At 61.7% G+C, this 12,558-nt stretch overlaps 1 protein-coding gene across 5 annotated transcripts in view; it reads right to left on the reverse strand.

Annotated features, from left to right (window-relative positions):
- Positions 1 to 702: 702 nt before the first annotated feature.
- NDRG4 (NDRG family member 4) overlaps positions 703 to 12,558 on the reverse strand; it is a 31,217-nt gene continuing 19,361 nt past the window's right edge. For 2 of the 5 annotated variants that reach the window (XM_037141458.2, XM_037141456.2), the window contains exons 4-17: positions 9,562 to 9,667; positions 9,247 to 9,367; positions 9,101 to 9,163; positions 8,884 to 8,944; positions 7,539 to 7,625; positions 7,402 to 7,458; positions 6,923 to 7,026; positions 6,154 to 6,210; positions 6,010 to 6,061; positions 5,209 to 5,256; positions 5,016 to 5,051; positions 4,849 to 4,900; positions 3,576 to 3,614; positions 703 to 2,742 (exon numbers count right to left, since the gene is read on the reverse strand). In XM_037141458.2, the coding sequence (XP_036997353.1) occupies positions 2,588 to 2,742; positions 3,576 to 3,614; positions 4,849 to 4,900; positions 5,016 to 5,051; positions 5,209 to 5,256; positions 6,010 to 6,061; positions 6,154 to 6,210; positions 6,923 to 7,026; positions 7,402 to 7,458; positions 7,539 to 7,625; positions 8,884 to 8,944; positions 9,101 to 9,163; positions 9,247 to 9,367; positions 9,562 to 9,667 (1,038 nt within the window). In that variant the 3' untranslated portion in view covers positions 703 to 2,587. Of the gene's footprint in view, positions 2,743 to 3,575; positions 3,615 to 4,848; positions 4,901 to 5,015; positions 5,052 to 5,208; positions 5,257 to 6,009; positions 6,062 to 6,153; positions 6,211 to 6,922; positions 7,027 to 7,401; positions 7,459 to 7,538; positions 7,626 to 8,883; positions 8,945 to 9,100; positions 9,164 to 9,246; positions 9,368 to 9,561; positions 9,668 to 12,051; positions 12,187 to 12,558 lie in introns of those variants that run through there. The other 3 variants (XM_037141459.2, XM_037141460.2, XM_037141457.2) reach the window with 3 other exon arrangements.

Here is a 12,558-nt window from a genome sequence, read left to right on the forward strand (position 1 = left end):
CACTGGCTAGCGCGCCCGTTTTCATTTACTGCACAGCACGTCGTGGATTTTACTCTCGTGCTTTATTAGCTGACACAGCAGGAACTCAACTGGGTACATGGCTGAGTAAATCAGAAGTGGTTAAACATGGGGAAAGCAGCAGCTGCTGTTAAATTTAAGGAAAAGAGGCAATGAGTGCCCTGGTTAGGTGGCTGGGTTGGTTGGAGAATCCTCCCACACACCAGAAGGGTCCTCAGGTTAGATCCCCAATCAGGGCACCTAGCTAGGTTGCAGGTGCGATCCCCAGCCGGCCTTACCTGTGGAGGCAACCAATCAGTTTTTCTCTGTCTCTCAAATCAATGAACACATCCTTAGGTGAGGATTAAAAAGAAAAAAAAAATGAGGCAGCAAATGCACAGGTTACGGGCTTGTATTTCGAAGTCAAACAATGCCAAGGCCAGCTCCCCACTGGGCTTTCTTTGGGCAAATCCCTCACCCTGAAGCTAGTCTCCTGGGTTATGAAACTGAGACGGTGAATATCTATCCTGTAGAATGAATGTAAGGATTGGTAGGACCGTGTGTGGGACCGGAAGTGGGAGCAAGGAGGTAGATGGAAATGCCTGCCTTCACTCTGCACTTACACCCAAGAGGCGCCAGCCTCAACAGCCCAGACACTCTCTCTTCGAAAGCCTCCCACGGGGCACTGGCATCACTTGACTCCCATTCTTCTCAGTGTCTTTATTCATTTTTCAGCAGTTAACACCTTCTACGTTGACAAGGGTTTTTTTATTTGTCTTACAGTTTGTCATTTCTGAGTCTCATGACATCAGCCACTAGAATACACAAAATTAGGCTCTTCACTGTACAGAGAGGAAAAATAATAAACTCCATTAAAAGTTCACTTTGACCAAAGAAGAGACAACCTCCAATGGAAAAACCACACACAGGAGGAACCCAATATATATATATTTATAATGTATAGATATTTATAGATATATCATCTGAAAGAACACAGCAAAAAAAAAAAAAAACCCAACTTGCAGCGTTATCTACAGTAAGAGGGATTAAGTCTACCAGCTTCGCAAACAGTCACATTCGATATTCAAAGGGAGCACGTGAGTGAACAGAACTGGAAACAGACTAACACCCCACCAGGCTCCAGAGCAGTCTAGCAATGGCTTAAGATTATAGGAGCAGGGCTGGGATATGCGCAGAGGGAATGTGGATGCAGGGGTCCTCCCAGCTATACCCCCCCACATACACACACCGCAGCCCCCCATTTTCATAGCTTCCTCCTCTCTCTCTTGAGTTGTTTGGGGGTTTATGGCCATCGATGAGGCTCTGAGACCAATGGCTTCTGGTTTCTGGGCCGGGAGAGTCTGCCTGGTAAGGTGGTAGATGGGGAACACTTGGCACTGTCCTGGGTGTTGGGGGGCGGGAGGGGGCTGGGGCGGTGGGAGCCTTCCTCCTCCACCTGGCCCTTGTTCACCCCAGGAGACCTCACTCCTACGCTGGGATCCAGCAAGCCCCAGTCCATGCCACTCGACTGGCCGAGATGGTGACTGGTGACAGGCATGCAGTCTCGCTACCCTGGGCCTGCTCTAAACAAACTCTCTCCACTTCCGTAGGGATGCGGAGGGGAAAGCCTGGCACAGCTCGACCAGGACTCTGCCTTAGGGACCTCATGTTTCTGGTGGTCTTGGCCATGCTGTCCTCCATGGAACCCGGGGGCAAAAAGGGATCTGTTGGGACTTTCGGCCACTGCTGCCTGTGGCCACATGCTGGATCCCACGGGCAGACTGCATGAAGTTCTCAGGGGGACACCCAATCCTCCTCACTGGCCAGCCCAGCCTTAACCTCAGCCCCCAAGTCAGGTTCCTATGGAGATGGAAGACCAGGAGACTTTCCGCTTCAGGGCCTTGGCTCAGAAATGGGACAGGGCCGGGAGGTGGCAGAATGTGTGACCTAGAAGACACAGTCTGTGGGCTTCTGGCCCTCAGGGTCCTCTGTTTTGTTTCCCTTGGACAGAGAAACGTCCTTCAGCCCCTGCCTGCCTGGCCCCAACAGCACCAGCAAAACAACAGCCTGGTAGGAGCGCCCCCTTGTGGCTACTGTTCAGACGATCGTCACCTCTGCTACAAGACAGAAACAGATGTGCTTGGAGGGGCTGGGCAGGTGGGGGGGCCCTGCAGAGCTCCAGGGCTGCTCCCGGGCCAGTGTCTGAGCTGCACCCCACTCCTGCCCTCACAACTCCACCCCACCTTCACACCTGCCTGCCCGAGGGGGTCATCCCACACTCTTTCTTTAATCCAGGATAGCACCCTGGATCCGGCCAGGGAAGGACTCAGCCTTTCCTTGGCAGATCCCCTTCAGGCCGGGCAGTGGGGATTTGGAAGAGAGGAGTCCAGGTTAGCCAAGTCGACGAGGTGAGTGAGGCAGGGGTCGGGGCCCTCCGGAGACTGCTCTGCAGTAGCATCTAAGAGACGTAGCCCCCACTTCCTCCCTTTCACCCTCACGGAAACAAACAAAAGAGAAAAGGAGCTGCTGCAGGGACGGCAGTGGGACTTCAATGAGGGGGCATGTGGGCGTCTTTGGGGGGCCGAGGACTTCAGCAGGACACCTCCATAGTGTGGTTGACCTGGCCGAGCCCCTCGCTGCTCTCCGAGTGGGGACAGGCCTGCGGGCGGCTGCCATCCCCCGAGCTGGCACTGGTGAGGGACGCTGTCCGAGAGCGGGCGAGACGGGTCATGCTGGCTGAGGGCACTGTGGACAGAGGAGGGACCCCGCGTGAGGACCAGCAGGCAGGGCAGGGCACCAGCAAGCAGGAGGATTCACGCAAGCAAAGCGGCCAGCGAGACTCGTTCTTCCAATGGCACAAGGGGCCTGTCCCAGGCCAGGGCTGTGGCATCTGCTCTGTCAAGCCGAAGGCATGCAACTCAGCGACAGTGAGGGAACCGAGGGGCCAGGGCCGGGGCCCGGGGTCCACAGGCACCAGCAGGACCCTCTCACCACAGCTGGCCAGAGCTACAGCTAGGGCAGGGTGGGTGGGAGTTGATGGGGCCTCCCAGAGCTGGTGTAAGGACAGGTCATGATTTCAGCAATGCTGGTCTCAAGAGGACAGTGGGGCTGGGGGAGTGGGGTGACTTCTGAGGACAAGCTGCGGCAACCTCATATGGCCTCAAACCCCATTTCTGCCCTCACCCAGAGTTTCACAAGCAAAACTCAGCCCTTCTGAACTCAGCCAACCACCTGTCCTGCTCAGGCACCTGCTCAGGCATGGCAGGGCGCCCCTTCCCCGGCCGAGCTGGGCTCAGGCCTCTGAGTCTGGTTCCACCTGCCAGAGCTCTGGAAGCCACACAGCCCAGGGCAGCCGAGAAGCAAGACGGCCTAAAGCCCAGCCAATCGACAGCCCTAAAAAGGGACAGAGCCCACGCAGCCCAGCAGCTGCAGACGAGCAGGACTCTGGGTTCTGGAGGTAAGCAGGACAGAGGTCCCAAATCACAGCAAGGTGTGGCCTGACTCCTCACAGCACAGAGGAAGGAGCAGAGCGAGCCTGGGGGCGGGTCCATGCACTGGGGGCGGGGCCGCAGGGCTACCTGCTCCTCCACTCAGCCTTCGGTCCTTCAAGTACGCAACTAAGAGAGAAGACAGAGCCAGGGAGAGGTGGGGGTGGAGGAGACAGAACACAGTGAGGCAGGGGTGTTGAGATGGACCAGAGATAAGACCCAAGGACAGGCACCAGGGGCTGGGGGCAGGGCTGGGCTCCTGCCCACCCACCATGCAGCAGCCACAGAAGGCACCACACAGCACAGACTGATCTCAACCTGGCCCCAGGAGCCCCAGCAGCAGGCTGGGGGCACTTCTTTGCTCCCCTGACCATCTTTCCAGCCGGGCAGCAGCACTCAGGTGCTGACGTCCATGTCCTTGCCCAGCACCCTCGCCGTTCTGCTGGGCCTCCCAGGTACAGAGTGGGGAGGCCTGCACGACCTCCCAAATTCCTCCCAGCTCCTGGGCTGCTGGGCAGGACTTCTGTTGCTCATCCACACAGCCAGCCTGGGCCTCCTCGCCCTACTTCTGCTGAGAGAGGCAGCAGGCCCCTGGGGGCCGGAGGGAGAGCTATTCCAGGGTGTGCCTGCCTGTCTGCCACCACAGACCTGTCCTTGCTCCTAGGCCCAAGCTTCAGAGGCTGCCGTCAGGGGAACAAAAAGCCAGGGAGAAGAGTGGGGGAGGGGAGGTGCATGTGTGTGTGTGTGTGCTGGATACACACACAAGCACAGCCTGTATCTGAGCACAGGGGAAGTCTGGAGACTGGAGGGGAGGGGCAGCAGCCAGGGCCGCCTGGAGCCCTCACACCCCCAGGATCTCAGAACGCCACCCCCAAGTCCAGCCGCCTTCAGCTCTCCTAACACCCAGACAGCCCCACGTGCCTCGCCCGTCTCCAGACTCCAAAGTCCACTCTTCCGATGCACCTGTGACAAAAGCTTCTCCCAGGTGCTGGAGGCCCAGCAGTGGGTGGGTGGCATATACGACACCTTCAGGCAGGCTGACCCAGCCTGAGCCCTGGTTCCCCAGGGGCTGGGAGAAGAGCCTCACATCCGAATAGGCCCAGCCTTTTCGGGGTGCCCCAGAGGCTCCCCAGGGACCGAGAGAGCTGGGCCCGGCCTGGGCCCACCCACTTACAGCGTAGGTGGCAGGCCTCTGTGCCCCCCGGCTGCAGGGGGAGCACGTGGTGAGTGGCCCAGCGTCCAGGTCCCCGACCCCACAGAGCCCATCCTCCCACAGGCTGCTCAGCAGCCCCAACCGGTGCCAGCCCCCCGCCCTGCCCCCCGTGCTGCCCGTCACCAGGCGCTGGGGTGGCTGTGTACTTACTGTAGCCCATGCCTTGTAAGAAGTACTTGAAGGCTTCAGTCAGCTTCCCCGGCTGCGGGAAGGAGGGACAGACACAGGCTTTGACTGGCTGTCTAAGGCTGCGGGGGGGGGGGGGGGCTTCCCCCAGCCTGGGGCAGGTAAGGGAGGGAGGGCTAAGAGTCTCTCACCTGTGTGACCTGGGGGAGCCCCCCGGAATCTGCCATCTGCAGGGGAGAGAGCGGGGTGAGCAGGGCAGGGGCTGCCCCACCCCTTGCCAGGCCCTCACACCTGCACAGGCCCGCTGACCAGACACGACCCCCACTGGGACCCCAGGCAGGCCCCTCTGGGGAGCTGGCCCAGGGCCGGGGAGGAGGGTCTCACCTTCAGGAAGGTCGTGGTGGTCGGGTCCAGTTTGGAGTTGCACTCCACCTGAGGACAAGCAGCCAGTTTCAGCAGCGGGAGGAGGCCCTGCCCCAACTGCTGATGCAAGTTGTGTCCCCAGAGCTGGGGGCTCTGTTGGTGCGAGCAGGGAGTGTGGGGGCAGACCCAGGCCAGCTCCTAGGCCCTGGCTAAGGCTGCACCTCCCTGCACCACCTTCCCAGGGGCCCGAGGACTTGGAACTCTACTCACAGCTGCTGGGGGGCTTGGCAGCGTCCCCACAGGGAGCGGGGGCCACTTTGGCAGGACTGGCTGGGAGAGGAGAGCACCTGGGGCCCCAGGAGCCGGCCTCGGGGCCTGTGCCTGGGCTGAGGCGGCCGGCCCGGGAGGACGGGGCTGGCTCCCTGTGCACAGAGGGCTGAGCAGGGCACTCCTGGAGCAGACCCTCTGTGCTGAGGGGCCGTGAACCCCCAGGCTGTCCGCTCCCAGAGTTCCCAGGCGAGGGGACACATGAGTCCCAAACACAGTGGTCAAAGGGGACCACTGCCATGCTCAGGAATCACCTGTTTCATAGTGAATGGATCAGGTTTTAGAGAAAAGGCAGATCTTAGTCTCTGGGCCTGACGCCGGGGGGGCGGGGGGGTGGGAGGGGGTCCCCTGGCCTCCCTCGCCTGCAGGATCAGGGTTGCGGCAGGTGGTGACACCGGGCACAGTGCCGGGGCAGTGGGATGAGGGGCGGGGTCAAGGGGCCCATGACGCCCGCTCCCGTCCCCACCCCCAGCCAGAGCGCAGCATCTCACTCACCACCCCGTCCTCCGCAGGCGCGTTGTCCCCGACCACCAGCATCACGGGGCAGCTGCGGGCACAGAGTGGGAGGGCTGTCTGTCTGGCCTGGGCGTCGGTGGTGGAGGGAGGCAGGGCCAGGCCACAGGGCGAGGGGACACTCACCGCAGAGTCTTGGCGTTGGGCACCGTTCCAGGCCGGTTGATGTCCAGGTCTCTGCGGCTGCGGGGAGAGGCAGGGGTGGCCATTCCGGGACTGGGTGGGGGTGTGTCCCGAACCCTCCCCTGCTCCCTCCCTCTACTGTGGCAATTAGGCCCAACACCCCTGAGGCCCTGGCTGGTGAGACGGGGAGACGAGAACCTGCTCTGCATCAACAGGGGCCTTCGGGGCTCCCCCCCCCCAGTGCTGTTTGGACGGGCACCAGCTGGGCTGTGGGACTCAGGCCGCTCCTTCTGCGCTGACCCTCCAGTGCCCTGCACACAGAGGGCGCTTAGGGAGTGTTTGTAGGAGCAAGAGAAGGGGAGGCAGGCCAGCAGGGGCCTGGCCACTTTCCTGCCGGGCAACCCCCGAAAGGGGCACTAAGGACCAGAGCTTGAAAACTGTCAGCTTTATCCAACATCCTCCCGGGGACACACGTCAGGTTCAGGACTGTGGGGCTTGTGGATGTGCCTGCACCCCCACGGCTCCCACCAGCAACGCCCCTGGGAGGAGGAGGAGGAATGGACAAGCCCCGGGACCAGAGTCTGAGGCCCTGCTCTTTCATTGGGTGTGACCCTGGGCAAGAAGGGCCTCCTCTCAGAGGCTTAACTGTCCTCTCATCTACAACCTGGGGACAGTGTGGCGTGTCTGCCTGCCCCTCTCAGGGGCGCTTGTGGCCAGGGGGTCCCCGAGAGAAGGAGCCCTGCGTGCCTCAGAGCCCCGCCCGCCCCCGCACCTGTTGTACATGTTCCAGAACAGCTGCAGGTTGGCCTGGTTCACCACGTTCCCAATCTGCTGCCGGTAACTCTGCACCAGCTCCGAGTTGTTCACCAGCTCCTCCTGGGCCCGGGGCGGAGGGGACATGGGCTCAGAGGGGGCAGGCAGGCGTCCCGGCCAGAGCAGCCTTTGACCACTCCCAGCACAGCGGTGGAGGGAGCCCCCCAAACGTGGGAGGCAGGAGCCCCCCAAACATGGGAGGCAGGACCCACCTGCCCTTCAGGTGCTCCAGCGCCATGGTCCCAGCAGAGGACAGAGTGCGGCAGGTCAGATGCCACACAACTCCCTGCCCTCCTCCTGCCCTGCTGTGAGGCAGCAGAACACGCCCCCCCCCCCCCCGTGTCCCTGGGAGGGGGCAGAGGCAGGACCTTCCCCAGCTGCTGAGGTTCCCCAGGACCGCCAGCCCCGGCACCCATGAATGCGGTCCCACGCCCTCACCTGGCTGAAGAGGTGAGATAGCACCGTGTCAGGTAACGTGCTGGTCAGGCCAGAGAGCTGCAGGCCCAGAGAGGCGGTCAGTGTGAGAGCCGCCTCTCCCTGGCCCCACCCACCCCCGCCAGGTGGACCCCACCCACCTTGGTGGCAGCCCAGTCGATCCAGCCTTTGCCGTTGGGGTCGATGTTCATCAGCACCAGTCCCTCCACCAGGTCAGGGAAGATGAGCTGTGGGGACGGGAAGACAGGGCTTGGGGGGCGGTGGGGCCGGTTGCAGGGAGCCCCAAACTGCCCACCGCTACACGGGCTGTGAAAGTCTGGCCCAGTCTCACAGGTGGGCCCAACTGGCCACAGCCGGGAAACTGGGTGGGCTCCACTTCCAGCTGCCCCCGCTCATCCTGCCCAACCAGAACCTTCCAAAATTTTTTATTTTGAATCTGCACCTATATTGCTATTTTTCACCCCTTTTAATATGTCTTTGGAGATGCTACTTTTGTAAAATAAGGATTAAACATCTTCGATAGAACATTTTGGCCCTGGCTAGTGTAGCTCAGTGGATTGAGCGCTGGCCTGCGAACCAAAGGGTTGCTGGTTCGATTCTCAGTCAGGGCACATGCCTGGGATGCGGGCCAGGTGCCCAGGAGGGGACACATGAGAGGCAACCACACATTGATGTTTCTCTCCCTCTCTTTCTCCCCTCCCCCCTCTAAAAATAAATAAATAAAATCTTTCAAAATTTTTTTGTTTCTTTGCCTTTTATAGACAAGGAAGCCCTAGTGATGTTGATTATTTGAGCGCCAAAGCCGGTTCGGGGAGACGTGGTAAGAGGAGTCTGCGTGTTCTGTTCAGCCGCTTGCCCGTGTTCAGGGGCGGGATACGCACGACGCTCACGTCACGTCAAGGCTGAGGTGCCAGGAAACAGTCTACAGCTGCCCAAACGGTTAAGCATTGACATGGAAACCAGAGTTGAAAATCTCTGGTCATTTCTTTTGAAGAAAGAAATCATCGGAATCCTGCAGATCAAGTTTTCGTTTTTAGGAACAAAAAGCGTGCGGCTCCTCCCCGACGTGTTGTTTTCGGAAATGGGACGTTCATGAAACCGACACACTGAACCTAACTGTGGTTTTTGGTTTAAACACGACTTTGCTGAAATACTACCCTAATTAGTGAACGAGTGATCGGGGTAATCCTTATTTCGTGGCTAGAGCAATTCGTTATAACGTTTGTTGCTAATGGAAAATTTGGCTTTAGGTAATAGTTAAGCAAGTTACAGTTCATTATCTTTTGAGGAAATGTATGGAAAAGTAACCTTTTTCAAAAGAAGTTCCCTTCCTTACAGACAAAGAAAGGGGGGGAAGAAAAGGCCTTTCTAAGTGAAGAGGAAGTAAGAAGAGAAGGAGGAAGAGCAGGAAGGTTCCTGTGGCTGACGAGCCACCCTAGGAGGGCCAGCCCTCGGTGCGTGGTGCCTCGTGCGGGGGAAACTCACTGCGAACTTGGCCAGCACGTAGGCTCCGGCTCCCACCCCGATGCCAATCACGTACTTGAACCTGGAGGAGAGCATGGCTGTCACTCTATGGCCAGGGCTGCCCTTTCCCGCACATCATCTGAGCAGGCCCCTCAGCCAAAGCCTGGGGGCTCTGTGGTAGTGGGGGGGGGCCCTCAGCCCCCAGCCTGGGGACAAGGGCAGGCAGAGGGGGACTCACCCAAAATGCTGTACCACGCTGGGGAGCATGGCGGCCAGTTGCTCCATGGAAGGGTACTGGTACCTGCAGGAGGGCAGGGGGTCAGGCCCAGGAGCGGCCTGGGATGCAGAGCTGGGGTAGGTTGCAGGGGGCTCCCAGGTACCTACCCCTGAGGAAACTGGGACGCCCCCACCTGCTGGCCAGGGGCGTCCACGTGGCACACCACGAAGTGCTTAGTGATCTCCTGCATGTCCTCAGAGTTGAAGAAGGTGTTGAAGCACAGCTTGTCTGCAAGGACACACCTGTCACTGAGCAGGGGCGGGGCGGCCCTGGCTCCGGGAGGGAGGGCGAGGCAGAGGCGTCAGCCTCGGGGTCCAGTGGGGGAACCAAGGACACAGCTGAGAGTGGTCGGGCCGACGGGGCCCTGGGGGGGGGGGGGAGGCCGCTCTGCTCCAGCAGGTTCAAGACGGGGGCACACTTACGGTTGAGGCCCACGTCATGGTAGGTGAGGATGGCTGGGCGGTTGCCCTTGGGGGAGCCCCGGATCACCACGTGCAGGAGGCCGTATGGCGTCTCAATGTCATGTTCCTAGAGGGGGGGACCGTGCTGGACGCTCTGGGCAGCCCTCACTCTTGGCTCTTCTGGGGAAAGAGGCTGGCAGGCAGCCACCAGGCCCCGTGGGGGGGGGACATCCCATCCTCCCCACTCCAAGTGGCCAGCAGAGGGGAGGTAACAGATGGGGCACCCCTCCCCAGGGGGGTTCGGCACAGGGACAATGTGAATGGACACACGTTGGAAAGTCCTGGTCCCTTTTGCAAACGAGCCGGTGGGGTCAGCTGCCACAGCCCCCAGGGTCCTGTGAGGCCAGTCTCCCCATCTCAGGCCGGTCTGGCCTGCGTCCTGCCCTCGGCTGCTCCTCCTCCACTAGGAACCCTTCCGAGGCTGCAGCTGCTGGTGCTGGTTAGCTTCAGCCCCTGGTGACCAGCCCCGCGCCCACTGGGCCCAGTCTCCCCTGCCCACACCTGCCCTGGAACCAAAGTTTCTTCCCTGACAGGAAGGGGACAGACTCGGGAGGCAAGAGACAGTCCCTTGGGGACTAGCTTTGTGGGTCTGGGCTCAGAGGACCACTGTCGGGGGCCTGTGTCTCCAGTGGGGAGTGACAAGGTGGTGCCCGCCCCACCCCCGCTGTGGGGTCCTGTTAGACACACCCCGTCATCCTCTAGGGGGGCCCAGGCCCGCCCCCCTCAGGGCCACGGAAACAAGGGAGGCTTCCTGCACCCCCCCCCATTAGGGGCTGTGCACTTTTCCAGCATCTTCTCATTTACTCCCCACAGCGACCCAAGCCCCAGAGGAGCAGCTCAGGCTGGGAAAGGGGGAACTTCCGCCCAAGGTCACACCCGAGAGGGCACGGCCCACCAGGCAGGCCCTGCCAGGGACAGACCTCTGGGGACCGCGCTGAAGGCGGTCTTTTCTGCGGAGGTCACGCTCCACCCAGGAGGCCTCCCAGCGGGCAGCCTCTCCACAGCTGTGTCCCCACGGCTCCCAAGGGTGGGGCCGGGGGCAGGAGGGTGCCCCTTTAACAAGGGCTGCAGTGCGCTTGGTGCGGCAGAAAGGACAGTTCCTCCGGGGCACGGGGCACCTTTCGCCCTTCCAGGCACAAATGGGGCGCAGGGCGGTAGGCAGCCTTTCACAACCAGGCAGTCCGTGGGTGTAAGTGAGGGGGCGTCCGTCCTCTCCCAGCCCTGAGGTGACCGCCCATCACTATCTCCGGGGCAGCAGGACTCAGCAGCAGTGCCTGCCCTACTGAGGCTCAGCTCCCCAGGGATGGGTATCCGCCCGGGCGCCCCTCCGCGGGGCCGGTAACCTTGGCTGAAGACCCCGCCCGCCCAGGAGCTCAGACTCAGGTCAGCGGGATGAGAGGCCGGATGTCCCCGTCTCTCGGGGGACTGCACAAGGGGGCGCCTCAAAGCCGGCAGCGGTAGGCTCCGAGCCCCCAACCCCCGGACCGAGTACTCCCATTGGCTCCCGGTGATGTCACCATCCCCCCGCCCCCAGGTGGGAGCCCCACGGGAGGCACTGCGGCAGCCAGTCCCCCCTCGACCTTGACCTTGAGGGCGGCGGCCCCCGAAGCTGGGTTTCAGAGCAGGGTGGTGTGGAAGGGCTACTTTCCATCCGTCGCCCCTGCGTCAATCATTCAGGGAACCAAGGGAGGCGGGGAGGCACTGACGTCGTTGCCTTGGGTGCAGGGGACCCATAGTCTGCAGACCCGGCAAGGCAAGCCGGGTTTGGGGATGGAGGACTAGGTGCATCCCGGCCTCTCCCTTGCTAGGAAGAGCAGAAGCCCTGGGCACGGCGGGAAGAGGCGCGCTGGAGCCCACCTGGGGCCCCGCCGTCCCCACCTACAGCCTAAGGCATTAGACCCCGCCGCGTCCCCTCCTCCCCTGCAGGGACTCCTGCCTGAAGGCCTGGTGAGCACCCGCACCCAGACCTACCCGCCGTGCCCCGGGGACCACGGAGGGGCTGCACGCACCTCCTAAGAAAGGAGGACGCTGCCCAACTTGGTGCAGCCACGCAAACACACACCACCCACGGGGTAGGAGCGCGGACACCTGCGCGCACTGATGCCCAGACGCGCGCAGGGCGCACAGCCTTCAGCCTTGGCCAGGGCAGCGGTGGTCGCAGGAGCGAGGCAGCCAAGCACACGTCCGTGGGATGTACCAACGCTGGCGCACGGTCGGCAAAGACGTTCAGCTAAGTCACGGCCCAGCCCCTGCGCTGCAGACTTCAGCCTCCCCCGCCGCCCCTCACGGGGAGCTCACCCCCAATCGCCGCCGCGGGCCAGGGTCACTAAGGGACTAGAACCTGCTGGCCTTGCAAAGTGAAGCGACCAAAGCCAGACGGGAACGCAGACAGAGCCAGAGGGATGCCCCTACCTCCCTGACGACCTCCCGGCCCCCGCAGCCCTCACTCACCCCATCCCAGCACTCGGGCATCTTGCCGAGGGCGGCGACACGCCTCGACAAGGATGGGCAAACAAAAGGCCTGAGTCACCGGAGTCTAGAGGACGCGGCTGCTCCTGTGGGAAATCAGCGGCTCTGCGATGGGGCGCCGCTCCCGTGACCATTTATACGCGGGGCCTGCCTGCCCTAGGCCGGTCCCTCCTCCCTGCGGGGTTTCTGAGCAGCCACTCGCTTGCTGCGAGCCCCGCCTTCCAGATTGGCTGTCGGGAGACAATCCTGGCTCCAATTGGCTTCTGAGGCCCTCGCTCACCCAAGCCCTGCTCCTGTTCCCCACCCCCTCACGCCCCTCCCCACCCGCGAGCGACACAGAATCCTTGGCGGCCCCCAGCCCCTGCATCCTGACGCCCTCATTACACAAGCACACGCCGACAGCTGCTGGGCCACGTGCACAGGTGGGCCCTGTGTCAGGTACACAGGAGCCTCTCGCAACACCACACCAATGCAGAGCAGGACGGCCGC

The sequence above is a fragment of the Artibeus jamaicensis genome, unplaced genomic scaffold (assembly GCF_021234435.1).
Source record: "Artibeus jamaicensis isolate MK-2021 breed Jamaican fruit bat unplaced genomic scaffold, CSHL_Jam_final contig_3152, whole genome shotgun sequence".
Classification (NCBI taxonomy): domain Eukaryota; kingdom Metazoa; phylum Chordata; class Mammalia; order Chiroptera; family Phyllostomidae; genus Artibeus; species Artibeus jamaicensis.